Raw genomic sequence first — 17,399 nt, 5'->3', positions numbered from 1 at the left:
CGCACGGGCAATTGGTTCGGGTACTATTGTTCTCTGGCGACCTCGAGATCTTAGGGTCTTCCATTTCTCACTCATTCTTCAAAGTATCAAACAACCACCTCGTTCACATTCGATTAGATAACAGCTACACGCCTCGAACCACGCTCGGTTGATACCAAATCCCAAAATAGCATACACCAGTTGAAAGCTGAAAGACTTATACGTGTGTAATATGGCAACATTCGGCTGCTTCCAACTTTTCGTGAAACTAAAAATGGTAATATTTTTGATCCGTTACTTGCTTTCCAAAATGAAGTGGAGACGTGAAGAAATAGTGAAATGTCACGACTTGTTCGCAGTCCAGACGTGTTTATGAGATTTTAACGATGTTATTTTAAAAAATAAAGTCAATGCTCTACTCGTATTAAATTTCTTCTGGACTAACAGTTGATGAACTAGAAAACAAAATCCATTCTGTTAGGAATAACTACACGAATGAACTCACAATAAGGAAGACAGAGAATTGTTAGAAGTCCAGTAGTGACACGGAATAAATTTATAAGCCGAAAATTGCCTAGTTCAACATTACTGATTTCCTCCTGACGAAATAATTTCCCAAATAAGTTATTTAGGCCTATTTTTTTACGCGCGGTTTATTAACGTTTAAAAATTATCACATTAAGATAGATATTTTCTTTTTATATTCAATTTCAATTTTCTACAATTATCTTTTTTCAGTAAAGTTGTAGGACATCCTAAATGTGAGAATTCCATATTCCCTATTCATATTTTTTAGTTTCTCGGCGTTTAGAGTCACTAAAAACATCTCAGGCTCTGAAAAAGAAGCGGTAATCAAGAAAGGAGTGAGGCAAGGCTGCAGTTTGTCCCCTCTTCTTTTCAATGTTTATGTAGAACAGCTGATTAAGGAAATCAAAGAGGAATTTGAAAAGGGAATCACAATCAAAGGAGAGGATATCAAAACCCTGAGATTTGCTGAAATGCAAGAAATATTAGATTAGGAAATGAAGTCTTAAAGCAAGTAGATAGATTTTGTGTTACTTGGGTAGTAAAATAACTAACGATGGCAGAAGTAAGGAGAACAGAAAACGCAGACTAACACAAGCAAGGAACACCTTTCTTGAGAAAAGAAATGTGCTCACTTCAAACATTGATATAGGACTTAGAAAAATGTTTTTGAAGACTTTCACATGGACTTTTTTTGAGATTTCCAAAATGAGTTATTTAAATATATTACGCTTGATTTATTAAACGTCTAGAAAATATTACATTAAGACACGAGTTAAATATTTTCTTCTTAGATTCAGTCTTTCTTTATCAGTTTACCCTCCAGGATCGGTTTTTCCCTCGTACTCAGCGAAGGATCAGCTTCATACTCTGGGTCGGGGGATACAACTGGGGAGGATGACCAGTACCTCGCCCAGGCGGCCTCAACTGCTGTGTTGAACAGGGGCCTTGCAGGGGGATGGGAAGATTGGAAGGGATAGACAAGGAAGAGGGAAGGAAGCGGCCGTGGCCTTAAGTTAGGTACCATCCCGGCATTTGCCTGGAGAAGTGGGAAACCACGAAAAACCACTTCCAGGATGGCTGAGGTAGGAATCGAACCCACCTCTACTCAATTGACCTCCCGAGGCTAAGTAGACCTCGTTCCAGCCCTCGTACCGCTTTTCAAATTTCGTGGCAGAGCCGGGAATCGAACCCGGGCCTCGGGGGGGGGGGGGGTGCAGCTAATCACACTAACCACTACACCAGAGAGGCGGACATTTTGATTCAGAACTATACAATAAAACTTTCACCAAAGGGACAATATTGTATATGTCACATTGTATGGAAGTGAAACATGGACGACAAATCCCCCAGAAAGGAAGAAAGAAAGAGAATAGACGCTTTTTTGTAATGTGGTGTTACGGAAGAATGGCGAAGGTGAGATGGATAGATCGAATCACGAATGAAGAGATACTGAATATAATTGACCGACCTCGATAGTTGCAGTCGCCAAGTGCGGCCAGTATCCAGTAATCGGGAGATAGTGGGTTCGAGCCCCACTGTCGGCAGCCCTGAAGATGGTTTTCCGTGGTTTCCCATTTTCACACCAGGCAAATGCCGGGGTTGTACCTTAATTAAGGCCACGGCCGCTTCCTTCCAATTCCTAGGCCTTTCCTATCCCATCGTCGCCATAAGACATATCTCTGTCGGTGCGACGTAAAGCAAATTGCAATATATATAATTGGCGAGAGGAGAACGATTTGGCTAAATTTGACCAGAAAAAGAAGATATAGAATGATAGGACACATATTATATGACATCCAGGACTTGTTCAGTTGGTTTTTGAGGGGAAGTGTAGGCGGTAAGAACGGTAGCGGTGGACCAGACCAAGGCATGAATATGCTAAGCAGATTAGAGCAGATGTAGGATCCAGTAATGTAGAAATGAAAAGATTAGCATAGGATAGGGTGACATGGAGGGCTGCATCAAACCAGTATATAGACTGATGACTCGGACAACAACAACATCTCTGCCACGACTGCGGTTGCTGCACGGATGTATATATAATAATTAGATAATGCAGTACTGAAGTAAAATGCAGAAAATATCACGAAACTACAGTATGCACTAGCGTCTCTATGTGAACAGCACCCACACAATATCGGTTTTATAGAATTATTAGTTGTGAAACCGAGTGTCGCCGTGTAAACCAGGCTTAAGAATTTCTTCAGCACAAGAAGTTCAACAAGGATATCTTTGTTGTATTTCATGGTTCTCGAGAAAAACACACACATATATCATATTCTCCTAGGGAAGATGGTAATCTGAAGTGAGGAAATTTACCAGTCAATTACAAAGTCGGACAAGGTTACAGGGGTGACCCGTATTACAGTGACATCTCTCAGTCCTCAGCCTCATAAATTGTCTAAATACCGTGCAGTTTTAATGTGTAGTAGCGGCGAATGGGAAATAGAAGTTTGGGGGTACAACAATTTATTGAGACACGGCGAGTTGTCCGTGCGCTTAGGGGCGCGCGGCTGTGAGTTTGCATACGTGAGTTTGCATACGGGAGAAAGTGGGTTCGAATCCCACTGTCGGCAGTCCTGAATATGGTTTTCCGTGGTTTCCCATTTTCACACTAGGCAAATGCTGGGTCTGTACCTTAATTAAAGCCACGGCCGCTTCCTTCCCATTCCCAGGCCTTTCCTATCCCATCGTCGTCATAAGACCTATCTGTACCGGTGCGACGTATGAAATGTGGTACGAGGGATGGAAAGGCGTCCAGTCAGCCTCTGGAGGTCAGCTAAGTAGAGGGGAGTTCGATTCCCTCCTCAGCCATCCTAGGAGTGGTTTTTCGTCGTTTCCCACTTCTCCTTCAGGCAAATGCCGGGATGGTACGTAACTTAAAGCTACGGCCGCTTCCTTCCCTCTTCCTTGTCTATCCCTTCCAGTCTTACCCCTCCCCCCATAAGGCGCCTGTTCAGCATAGCAGGTAAGGCCGCCTGGGTGAGGTACTCGTCCTCTTGCCCAGTTGTATCCCCCGACTTAAAGTCTCACGCTCCAGGACACTGCCCTTGAAGCAGTAGAGGTGGGATCCCTCGCTGAGCCCGAGGGGGATAAAACCCAACCCTGGACGGTAAACAGATTAAGAAATAATAATAATAATAATAATAATAATAATCGTATGGCCTGAACTACCGTGTGCAGATATTTTAATTTGACACCATCTGGCTAGTTGCTCGTCAATTTCGATGTTCCGTTTTACTCTGCTCCTACTAGATACCAAAATAAACCAAAGCTCTCTTGGGCGTCTATGGTTGAGTTTTAATGAATTTTCCCAGGTGAACACCAAATGTGTCACCAGAGATCTTTTACATGCCGACATCGTACAACATGCAGTGTCGAATGTACCTTTTTTTCCGCTCCTCAAAAATCCGACTACCTTTGCCGGGTCTGAACCCACGGCCAATATTCTACTATTGATCGACTGCCTATCAAATACACACACTAGAAATTCACATTCCTTTGTTATAAACCACAAGATTGTGTCTTGTAAAACTCGCTGCCTGTTTGCTAGTACTGTAGCAGTCAGCTACTAACATCTGAGTAAACATCCTAATTAACTTATCTTGACTTGATTCAGAGTAATGATACGGCATTCAGTCACCATGCCAGATGCGTTCAGAGTTAATTATGTAGATTGTAGAATATAGTCAGGGTTTTGTACTCTCTTTTTCTTTAAAAATATTACATTGTTTAATAATAAAACTAAATTTTGTGCAGTTGTTTAACATGAGACTGAACATCAGAAACTTTTATTTTACCGAGAAAAGTGAAGGAGACTTTTCCTAGATAATCGTGTGAATGATGGTGGGGAAGGATATCGAGGGGGAACATGGTGATTGTGAGGCGATTGTGGTGTTACGCATGTCGAGCGCTTATAGAGGAAGAGAAGACAAAGACAGCTAACGGGCCAAGATTCCCGTACAAACCACCTGTACACCGTCTGCCTAGGTCTTACAACAAGGTACTTACGAACTATGTTTATTTTCATTTTATTTGTCTTCCTAGCTGACTTCTATTGCACGTGATCTTTTTGTCTAATACAGCACCGGCATGCAGGATGTTTTGACAGATAAGTACAGATAACCTTGTGGAGAATATGGATGAATAACTGCAGTTCGTAAAATATGATGTTTTAAAAACTTACCGAATGGTTAGTCGAAGGTAGAACTTGAAATAGGGTGTGATGTTTGTGAGATAGGTAGTAGCATTGCCCCTCTGCTTATACCACCCGCCGTACCGTGTTTCAGGCAATGTGCATGCGTAATGTGTAAGAAGCAATTCTACGTACCGTGCATCATTACACTATGGGTTTCAGAACGTACGCATCTGTAATATGTAAGGAGCAATTCTAAATACAGGTATAATACATTACTGCGACTTCAGGACGTATTTTGCACCCGTAACGTGTAAGAAGCAATTTTAAACACATCACTGCACAGCAATTGAACACATCGTAATGTGCAAGAAGCAATTCTAAGTATACCACTTCACTGTAGCTTCAGATAGTTTGCATATGTAAGCTGTATGAAAACATTACGTATAAGAAGCGAATATTTTCACAATAGAACATATTGTAATGTCAGCAAAACTCACCTCAGTGCAAATGAGGTCTCTACCTCAGTGGATAATGATACACAAAAATACATTATTCACAACAACTACATTTTAAGTTAAAAAGAAAAGAAGACATTTTTTCTTAAAATACAGTGTTATACAATTTACACTAACATTTTTCTATTAAACACACAGCTCATCTTTAATTAATTTATATTATTTACAAAATTCTACTCATAATATCTTATGTACTTACACACATAATCAACTCATGTACAGTATGTGGAATCCCTTCAAAATATACTATACAGTATTGCTTTAAGATTTAAATGTACATTGTTCCTCCCCCCCCCCCCCCCCCCTCCATTTTGGTACCTAATGTGCATGCTACTTGAGCTGCAAATAGCAAATGTTGAGCTTAATTTTTTTTTTTTTTTAAATACTGTAATATTATTTTGATGCCATATGTATTCGGGGCCCTACCAATAGTCAGCAGAAAAATAAAGTAGGTACTTATCTGCCAAACATTCTGTATTCTTTGTCTAAAATATAGGTAACTTATATAGGAGCAGGAAAAGAGGGAAATTGATGACGCAGTGAAGTCATTACAAACTTAAGATTCTTCCAAAGTTTCCAGGAAACATTTTACAGAATATGAAAACTGTTACTTTTTTTAAACTTACTAAACTACTAAAGTATTACTACAAATTGTTTGTTTGTTTGTTTGTTTGTTTGTTTGTTTGTTTGTGTTCATTTTTTAAAATACCGGTACTGTACAGTTATTTGCATGAATATATTGTCACTTCTGGAGGTAAGGTTAGATGCCTTCTAAGGGTTTTCTTAGCCTGTACAGAGATGACTTTGCTTTTGCATGAGTATTTTGTGGTTGGCATCTTCTAAAATTATTCAGTTGAATACCTTATAGGCTAATTCTTTCCCTTTCTGCATTCAAAACTTGACTAGAGATCATACTGTCATTACTTGTCTGACATTGTTTATTCCTCTGTACCTTCCATCTTAACACAGAGGCAACTCCATCCAACCTTTTATTTTACTCTTACATTATGAGCAAAAATTTTTGAAGGCATCGTAGTTTAAAAAGGTAAATAGGCCTACAATAGGAACCTAATTGGCTGAGTCTCTGTATTATCCAAGGCTAATTTGTAAACATCAGGTGGATGTAACTATGGCATAACACTTTTCTACTCTGTTGATGTTAGTAATGGAAAGGAAAAAACAAAGAGTCCAGTAATGTATATAAATGTAGGAAATGTAGGATAAACACAGTTCATTTACATCCAATTACTTCTCAGCTCCCAAAGAGCTTGTTTCTGCTTCCCAGTTTCTGCTTCAACACTCATTGAGGAGTTATCCTAACAGATCTTATCTTGATGAGGTTGAGTAGAGATGGATATAGAATAATTCAAATTAAAAAATAGAGGTACTATATTTCCAGTATCTGTAATTTATACATAATTGAAAACATAACAAAAACTGTGCTTAGGTACATACAGTACATCACATGAAAAAACATGATATTTTTGCAATGTATATAACATACATGACATATTTGAAATTAGTCAAAGTTCACCTAAAGAATACAAAACTAATAATATGCAGTTCAAAATATACTTTATTTCCATTACCTGCATTGAATTCAGTATCAGATAGTCACAAAAATACTTAGGCATAAACAACATAGTTTATGTTTACATTTCCATAAACCTGCACATGCTATTTTATGAACTTAGTCAAAATTCAAATTCACCTAAAGAATACAATACTTTCTTTGCTAAGTATTTCTTTTTTATGTTTCCTTAAGTATGGAGCCTGACAAATGTTTTATTTTCTGGGGCAGTTTATTGTAAAATATTACTCCCTTTTTGAAAAGGATCCTGTTTGGAATTTATTTACATTTTTTCTAAAATAGTTGTCTTGACCTCTAGTTTCATAATTGTGCATGTTACAGTTGATTACCATTTGATGTGCAGCAAGGTAACTTTAAATATGTTCAAACTATGAAGTGTTAAAGTATCATTTTACCGAAATTGAACAGAGAACAGGAATAGGTGAGGAGAGAGCTCATCTAATTGTTCTTTTTTTATTTGCATGTCTGTCCTTATCTCCTCCTGTTTCTCCTTCTTACCATACTGACCTGACATTTTGTTTATCCTATTATGAGTTCCTGTGTGTATATTAGCCATACTAAGAGGGGTGGGTGAAGTATCAAGACAGATGCAAGAATCATCGGGATTATGAGATACAAGTTAACTACTCTGAGAACTTGATCAAGAAAGAAATCAGCTTGGAGGAGATAATAGACAATTGCAAAAATGGTTTTTGTGTTTTAAAGATTAAAATGAAAAAGAAAATCATCTGGGAACATTTTACCATGATTTTGATAGTAGCATAGTGCTTGTAGGTGCTTGTAGAGCCTCCATGGCTCAGACAGCCGCACACTGGCCTCTCACCACTGCATTCCTTGGTTCAAATCCTGGTCACTCCATGTGAGATTTGTGCTGGACAAAGTGGAGGCGGGACTCGTTTTTCTCCGGGTACTCTGTTTTCCCTGTCGTCTTTCATTCCAGCAATACTCTCCAATATCATTTCATTTCATCTCTCATTCATTAATCATTGCCCTAGAGGAGTGCAGCAGGCTTTGGCAGCCAGAAGAGTTCCTATCCTAGCCACCAGATGGGGGCTTCATTCATTCAATTCCTGTCCCAGTCAAATGACTGGAAACAAGCTGAGGATTTTCATTTTTATAGTGCTTGTGTTGTTGTTATGCTGATTGCTAAAAGCAGATGAATCAAGAACAATAATTTAAGTTTATTTATTGTATGCCAGTTGTGTCTGAGGACATAGTAATTTAAGAAATAGGAAGGAATAAACAACTGTCATGATGTCAGGAGGACCTTTTTTTTTAACATGCTGTTTTACATGGCACTGACGCAGATTGGTCTTCTGCCAACGATGGGACAGGAAAGGGCTAGGGGTGCGAAGGAAGTGGCCATGGCCTAAATTAATTTTCAGCCCCACCATTTGTCTGGTATGAAAATGGGAAACCACAGAAAACCATCTTCAGGGCTGCTGACAGTGAGGTTTGAACCCACTATCTCTCAAATGCAAGCTCACAGCTGTGTGCTCCTGACCATACGGCCAAGTTGCTTGGTTCATAAGGAAGACGCAGTGCGATAAACAGTGCGATAGTGAAGAATCAGCACCAGAGGAAGGAACAATGGAAAAGGAAACAAGGACAAACATGAAAACACAAAAGCATGAGAAGAAATAGTTGTAGAAGTATAGGGACTCAATTGCCTCTGAACAGATAGTGAATAAAAACACAAAAGCATGAGAAGAAATGGATGTAAAAGTATAGGGACTCAATTGCCCTTGAATAGATAGTGAAAAGCAGAGGGGATAGGCAGTCGTGGCTCGTGGTCTGTTCAAATGAGTGTGCAACATTTCTCTCTTTCATATTCTCTTTCTTTCATATACACAAATATGCACATAAACAGAATAGAACAGACTCCTTCATTCTGGCATTGATACTCCCCATCCCTTTTTCTAACAATTTAGTAGACCACATGGCAATGAATTAAGTGAATCTTTCAGTTCTTTTTGCTAGCAAATTTAGCTATAACCAGAAACAAAGCAGACGAGCACATGGGCAAGTAGTGGGGTGACAAAGGCACTGTGAGGCACCTTTCACTCAGTTGGCCTTAAGTGTAAGTAATGCATCTTAGTGGGGGTGAGTGAATAATACATAATTAGGGTCTCCAGGAAGTGCTCACCCTGACATTAGCCAGTGGTGATGAAAGTTCTTTGGACTTTCAATTCATAGTCTTGTCTCCAAAGCCCTTTTACGAGACTGCCTTACCGCCTGCTCCCCGCTACCAGTTGTGGTTCCACAAACTCACAGGACCCCTTGCATGAACCCAATATTGCGATTCCTCCAGGAAGCAACACGCTCATGAGAGGTGACAATAGCAGTGGGGAGAGCGCGTGCTAATTGAAAATATAGTTAGTGTACATAATCGGAAACTTGTATTTACTGGTACTTTAAAATGCATGTTGACCAGTTTGGGTGTGCACTTGTGAGCATGAATAGCCAGGAACTACCACTGGGGATAGGATAAAACCTTGCTGGACTCCACGTCTTATCTGGACTTCTTTGCACAATCTGTCATCGACTCTAACTATGGCTTTCTGGTCCCTGTAAAGTATGGCTATGTTACAGAATTTAACTACAGGAAACTTTAATATCCCTCCAGTTTAAGTCTGATGATATAGATTATGATTGGATTTTTACATGGACAATTAGTTTGTTTTTCTTTCTCAGAAATCAGGAAGTTGGGTAATTAATGTTTTGTAATTTGTATAACATGCATTTGAATGTTGATATTTTTTAAATTTCAGACCTATGGGCGATCGAAGGAGAATGTTCGACCTAGTCTGCAACAACCCAACACCACTCTCCAGAGGCATGTCAAAGCAAACAGGAATGTCCACATTCCAAAGTGAGTATGGTTTGAATCTTGATATAGTCTATAAGAAAATCTGTTCTATTTAATGGAATGATGGTCTGAATGACATTCTATGGAAGAATGGTTAAGAGCTGACAGTGATGGCTCAAATATATGACAGAGTGGCTTTTTTGAATTTACCTGTTTAACATCTTAAGATTTTTTACTGTGTTAGGAAAGGAGAGTATCAGGACTGGAAAAGTGGCTTTATTAACCTTTAAAGTGTCAACTACCGAGCTCGATAGCTGCAGTCGCTTAATTGCGGCCAGTATCCAGTATTCGGGAGATAGTAGGTTCGAACCCCACTATCGGCAGCCCTGAAAATGGTTTTCCGTGGTTTCCCATTTTCACACCAGGCAAATGCTGGGGCTGTACCTTAATTAAGGCCACGGCCGATTCCTTCCCACTCCTAGCCCTATCCTGTCCCATCGTCGCCATAAGACCTAACTGAGTCGGTGCGACGTAAAGCAATTAGCAAGTGTCAACTGAATTATGGTAAACATTCAGAATGTTTGATAAACATTCATAATTTCTAAGGTACTAAATTTAGTCACTTGATTTTTTGTTTGCTGGCTCTTTTAGTATTCTGGAAATCTAAATAGTGACAAGTAAGAAATAAATGTATTTTTTTTAACTTCCCCTGAAATTTGTCTTCTCTTTATTACTGCTTTTCTAAAAATGACACTAAATTGAATGTTTCAGGATCATATTCTAATTAAAAACTGCACAATTTTATTGGTAATTGACAGAACTGCAAAATTTCACTTCACGTAAAAGAACTCTTGTGGGACTAAATTCTGGTACCTCGGCTTCTCCGAAGACCGTAAAAGTAGTTAGTGGGACGTAAAGCAAATAACATTATTTTTATTATTAAAGTTTCACTTACATGATTCTTTTGGGATCTGTAAATAAATTAGCCATCTACTACAATTTATTAAAAGATAAAAAGAGTATTATAAAAGAAAACTTGCAAACTACAAGAGGTTTTTTTTTAAAATCTGCTTTATATAATTTATAACTTTCATTTCCATGTTGACATTTAACTTATATAATAATAGGAATCAGTCAAGGGATGTTCCACCATAATGTGTAACATTTATTAAATGAAGACCAGTTGACAATCTTGTAAAAGTGCCGATATTAAGGCATTCGGAGGTTGTAGAATTGGATTATGTACAGTTTGCCGAGGAGTTGTGGGGAGCATCCTTGCTGCTTGTAATAGCTGCTACACTGTAGATGTTGTTATTGATGTTAAACGTTTTATGACAGTACGGCCTTGGTCATATGGAACAATGTAGTCACAAAAGGTGGTTGACACACGTTTTTTTATTTTATTCAACGATTCAACCACGAATAAATGAACATTTTAAACATATGTTTTTATATCCATGGTTACATCTACAACATCACAGGAACTTTAGAACATCCTCAACTTCAAGTTTTTACATAATATTTTTAAAACTCTGCTCATTATTGCGCATATGCACTCCAATTATTTGTGACTTAAACTCTAAGGAAGTTTAAGGAAATTTGACATGTCAACCATTTTAAAATGAATAAATGTGTGTTAATCGAGGTACCTGTCTGATTTATCTATTTGTTTCGAAATGATGATGATTCCAAGAAAATCAAAACTGGCCTTCATTTAATAAATGTTACACATTATATAAAGTGTTGAATGGTGGAACATCTCTCTACTACTTCCTATTATATAAATCTGCTTTATGTCACACCGACACAAATAGGTCTTATGGCAACAATGGTGTAGGAAAGGACTAGGAGTGGGAAGGAAGCTGCGTACACTTAATTCAGTAACAGTCCCAACATTTGCTGGTATGGAAATAGGAAACAGATCTTCCAAATGCAAGCTCACAGCTGCATGCCCGTAACCGCACGGCCAACTTGCTCGGTCTCAGCACTTTCCTCACCTTGTGAGCATCTATCAGGCTCTGTCGGTCATTAATTGCCTCGCTTTCTTTTACATTTAATGCTTTAAGATTGGATGAAATCTCTTCAGAAAACTGCCTTGCTGAATTTAGAAAAGGGCTATTTGAAAGCAGCAATGTATATTACAACAGTTGATACGTTGAGCTCCCATTTACTTATACATTGTTCTTCATAGCTTAAGAGAAAATAAGATTTTCACTCATAATTTATGTGCATGTCTGATTGGGATTGACATGCTGAAATTTTCATGCAGCTGGGCTAACTGAAGTGATCCTTTACTCTTTTGTTATACGCCGTTCAAAAATATCTGAACATCTACTCAAAACTGTCCTCTTAAAAGGGAATCGATACAGCATAACAACTTCAAAAATTTTATTTTTCAAATTAGTTTTGAATTTATAACTCAACTCTTCCAGTTCATTTTGGAGCATGAATTATTTAAATATCTCCACTAGTTTAGAAGTTATTATTTAAAGAGCTCTGCAGCACATATGGCTCATTTTCTCAAAACTGTATTTTTAAGTCTGTTTCTCTTGTAACTCCTAGCTCCTGGAGATGCACAATATGAATTTCTAGTCTTCACCAATGATATGCCAGCCAATTCCAAACAAAAAAAGACAAATCACCATTTGGCATTTTCACCCTTTACCATTTTGACTCTTCAATTGTTTAAAAAATCTATCTAGATGAAAAAAAAAAAAAAAAAAAGACCAAACTATGTAATACTTAAGTAACAAAGAATTAAAAATACTAATTTTACACATATAATTCTTGAAGTGGTCAGTTTTGTGCGATAGTTGTTACTTAAACACGTTGAGTGCCAAGCGACCCCATTTACTGTAGGTACATGAGAGTAGTGAAGTTTTTGAACCTCACATCCCCATATGGGGTCGTACGTTTGTTCTAAATTGAGAACTGTGCGAACCCATTTGGGTGCGGAGTAAGTATGTGTTTCGAAGCTGTATAAAGTCTCTTCCTGCCATCTGTTGGTCGTCTATTATAGTACGTGCATAGTCCACCTTCCATTCGTCAATTCCTGTTTTGACACGACCCCATACGGGTATGTCAAGCATGCTATATAGGGTGACAAAGTCATTATCTATCTTGCGCATGGATTATTTATGCAAGATTGCAGTTCTGTGAGTTTGCTTGTCTTTTTTTAAGTCGCTATGAGTAAATCGAGCAGTAAAAGACTTAGTGCAGATAGTCTGGACGATATATCGAACAAGTCGGACAATGATGATATAGACGAAGTATATAGTTACAGTGATTTTGAACCCAGTACAGAGCAAATGGCGATCTCGCACGATCATCCACATTGATGAATTACAATCTTCAGCATACACTTCCCCACTGTACTCCTGGTTTCCAAGCCAGCTGTTGCAACAATTTTGACCGTTTTCAACGATATGGTCACTGGTTCCCATGTTGCACAATCATCGCTGCTAGGTTCTCTTACCCAAATTAAAAGTTATACAAACATAATTATATACTTATTCAGTATTCCATAACTACTAATAAATTCTTCTTATAATATTATTCTCTCACATCCTAATTTACCAAATTCACATGATTTTCAATACTTTATATAAAATTTTATACAAAAATTTCCTAACTTCAAATCGGAATATCATCATTTACTAACATTTCCTGACCTAAAATAGGGGATCATACTTTTTTTATGAACAAGCTAACACGTCTTTCATAATCAACGGCATATACCACTTCCCTGCGAAGGAAAAGGTAAGTATGACCGAGCATCGGGGCAGTAACTACTGTATAAGTGCGACCTCATATGGGGGCGCGTGTACGTGTGCAATTCGTAATGACCAATACAACCCCATATGGGGTCGAAATATTTTACCTAATATACATAATAAGTTAACCTAATATATCATAAATACATCCTCAATCCAGTGATCATTTGCTTGGTTAAGCCTGTGAACGTTTTAGCACTAGGGAGTAACTCAATGTTATTAGCTCACAGCACTAGACAGCAGTCCTATGGTTTTCGGTCTGGCACTCAATGTGTTAAACAGTACATTTAAAAAAGTAGAAAACAAATATATTGATAAATTGCCTAGCTTTGAAGGAAATGGTGAGCATCAGCATGCAAAGAGACACTATTTTTTATGATTAATTAGCGAGTTTGTTAATGCCAAAATAAATTCTGAAATACGTTCTCGCATAGTAAACATGTAGTATGCTTCATTTAGAAAGTTTCATTGCAGTACGTATAGTAGGAGTCAAGATGATAAACAAAATATTTAAAATGCCCAAATTTTGAAGGTTGTTTACTGTACTGATCCCCAAGTGTTCCTTGGGTAAAGTGCCCAATAGTGTACATTAATACAGGGTAGGTCCACCCTTAGCCTTTATTGCCGCTCAAATTCTGCAGGTTAGAGGGTTACTGTCTATCAATGAAATGTTGGAACATCTCTGGGGGAATTGCAGACTATTCTTCTTGAAGTGCTGCAGCAAGTGTAGATTGTGAAGTGGTTAATGTAACTTCAATGACAGGGTGAGTGGAAAGTTTCTGTGGGAACTCTATTCCATGGAGAGGGGTAGGGAAGTAGGGGAGGGTTGTGGATCCTGCCTTCTGTCCATTGGAGAGGGTTATGCTGCTTCTTCATGTTGTAATTAATGTTTTTTATGTTTTAGGGAGTAGATGCAAGTTAATGATTTTAACCAAATGAAGTATGGAATTAGAGAGTATCTTGTAAGACATTTAGTGATAAATAATAACCTAATAAACCATCTCAAGTGGAGAAAGATGCAGCGTAAATTCAGAGAATTGACTATAGATAAGAATATCCTAAACCACATTCCAATCATTTAAGTCAGAGATTTGTTCGTGTGGAATTCATTAAGCACTAATGCAAAGAATGTAAATGTTGTCCATATGTTAATTAAGCAGGGCAAAAAAAAAAAAAGGGGGGAAATTTTATGTGATCACTGGAAAATATGGCTTCCTTCTTAATGAACAACAAAGTTAGTGGAGTGGGTCGTTGGGGTCTGGAGCGAAGTTTCCATTATACAGTGGGACTCTGGGCTGGCCAGTTCATTTCTGGAACGTTATTGCCCAGGAACAATTCACAGACAGACCCAGCTTTATGGCAGGGAGCATTATCATGATGAAATATACAATAATCATCTCTGAACTGGTCTTCTACCATAGGCAACAAGTGGCTGATCAAAAGGTCCTTCCATCCTTCCGCCTTTAAAGCGCTCTATGGTATTATGAGAAGGCCAAGTCCTTTCCATGAAAAACATCCCCTCACTGTCAACCTACCTTCACCAAATTTCATTGTGGGCACTGTAGAGGCTGGCATGTATCATTCGCTACACCCTAGTGTTCTTATGTGATTGCCGTATGATACAGAATGATTCAACACTCAAAATCACGCCTCTTCAACCATCCATGGACCAGTAGCTAAGCTCTTTACACCACCAAACGCAGCGTTTAGCATTCACTGGAAAAATGTGCAGTTTAGGGGTGATTGTCTCAGCCTCCTTCACTCAGTCTCCAGTCGTCGTATCTCCCATCACACAGTTATGCTGCTAGCCGTACAATTAGTGGCTGCAGAATTGATGGTTGATGGCATCATATGATGTCATGCAATTTTCCTGTACTACCTTCTTCAAAGCTCAACAGTCTTTGATGGTCAACACACTTGGCTCACCTGCCTGTGGTTCTCTTTTGGTTGTCTCTTTTTCCATTTCCACTTCACAGTCATGTCCCCAACAATCAACTTGATCAACTTGAGGTGGGCAGTAATGGTCCTGATTGATTGCTTACTGATGTAGGAACCAATAACCATTCTATGAAGCCACTAAGGCCCCATGCTCGCTCATTCTGCAGGCGTCTTGTAGCACTGAACAATATCGAGCCCTCATCATTCGCTTTTGACAGCAGCAGTGGCTGTTGTAGTGACATCTGTCGTTCTTGCTAGTGGCCTTACGTCGCACCGACACAGATAGGTCTTATGGTGATGATGGGAAAGGAAAGGCCTAGGAGTTGGAAGGGAGCAGCCGTGGCATTAATTACGGTACAGTGCCTGGTGCCTGGTGTGAAAATGGGAAACTACAGAAAACTATCTTCAGGGCTGCCGACAGTGGAGTTCGAACTCACTATTTTCCGAATACTGGATACTGGTCGCACTTAAGTGACTGCAGTTCTGATTTTACAGACCACCCAGCTAACATAACCTACATATATGCTTCTCAATTTTATTTTCACATGAGAAATCTACTCTGGGATGATAAAATACCCCAGAAAGCAAAATTGACTGTGTTTTATACCTACTTCATTCCGGTTTTCACCTATTGACCCAAAACATGTACCCTGCATAACAAGGTAAATAGTAAAATCCAGTCAACAGAAATGAAATTCATCAGAACAATGAACCAAAAGATCAGGAAGGACAAGATTAGAAATGAAGCAAACAGGAAGGAGGCTGTTACCGAGCTTTTAGGAAGACGCAGGCTACAATGGTTTATGAGGATGGACAGAACGAGAACAGCAAGGAATTACTTTGACAGAGAAGTGAAAGGACAAGGAATCGATGGATAGACACAGTGAAATCAGAGGACAGCAAGAGGAATATCAAGTGGGAGGACTTAGAGGAACAGAAACTATACTTCAAGAAGTGGCGAGCGATTGTAACACCACACCCGGGAAAATGGAGCTGGAAAATGTTGTTGATGTTGATGATGATGATGATGATGATGACATAATAATAATACATATTTGAGTCACTGAGTATTCCAAATTAAAATTTTAATACTGTAACACTGTCTATTTAATTGATAAATCTTCACTATTATCAGCATAATCACATCAATTACATTGGAGTTTAAATGTTTAGCTTGACTATCACGTGGTGTCGTGCGCAAGCGGTGCCTCCTAGTGCGGAATTGCATGCAAGCACTTGATAACGCATGATGTCACAATTCCCTGTGGCATTCCACAGGAACCGAGTGGTAATTTGGTGTTACACTCTTTCTCTTATTGCTCACTCATTTCTGAGGATCGTGATTTACGAGGAGTAAATTGATAACAGGGTCCACTTTTTCAATACAATATATCTTCTTCATGTGCCATGTCCTCACAGAACGTTGGCGATCAGTAGCATGATCTGTTGTTTGTTCATAGCTGATCTGAACAGAGTAAGCATTGTCACCCCAAACCACTGGCTCAAGTTGCCAAGCCATGATGTCCTACTTCTCCCCGGACCACGCTTTCCATTAATTTTCCCTTGGAGTATTACTTGCAGAAGGTGGTATTTAGAGTTCCGCATCATATGAGCAAAGTATTCTAGTTTCCTTCTCTTGATGGTAGTGAGAATTTCTGGTTCTTTGTTCATACGGTGCAAAACGTCTATATTGGTCATTTTAGCTGTCCAAGGTATCTTCAGCATCCTATGGTACGTCCACATTTCATATGCTTGCAATCTCTTGCACATGGTCTCAGTTAGTGCCCATGCCTCAACGCCGTACAACAGAATGCTGAAAACGTAGCACTGGAGTAGTCGTGTCCGTAGTGAAATGGAAAGGTTACGGCTTGTCAAAAGTTTTTTAAGTCTCTGAAAAGAAGTTCTGGCCTGCTCAATTCTGCATCGGATCTCGTGAGTAAGGTCCCAGTCATCATTGATGTGACATCCCAGGTATTTAAATGTTGCCACTCTCGCAATCTGTTCCTTCGCTGTTGTGAGATTACCTCGAATGCCATCTTGTTTCGTACTTATAACCATCCACTTGGTCTTCTTTACATTAAGCTTCAAGCCCATTGCGCTGCTGGCTTCAGTGACAGCATTAAGTAGT

General features: G+C 38.9%; 1 protein-coding gene across 2 annotated transcripts in view; it reads left to right on the top strand.

The window, feature by feature from the left end:
- The window catches only part of LOC136885478 (uncharacterized), a 574,475-nt gene that overhangs the window by 489,354 nt on the left and 67,722 nt on the right, over positions 1-17,399 (top strand). For both annotated transcript variants that reach the window (XM_067158055.2, XM_067158056.2), the window contains exon 3: positions 9,523-9,623. In XM_067158055.2, coding sequence (XP_067014156.2) covers positions 9,523-9,623 — 101 coding nt within the window. The remainder of the gene's footprint in view (positions 1-9,522; positions 9,624-17,399) is intronic.

The sequence above is a fragment of the Anabrus simplex genome, chromosome 14 (assembly GCF_040414725.1).
Source record: "Anabrus simplex isolate iqAnaSimp1 chromosome 14, ASM4041472v1, whole genome shotgun sequence".
Taxonomy (NCBI): Eukaryota; Metazoa; Arthropoda; class Insecta; order Orthoptera; family Tettigoniidae; genus Anabrus; species Anabrus simplex.
Note: the sequence above shows the minus strand (reverse complement) of the source record. Positions and strands in the feature narration are given on the sequence as shown.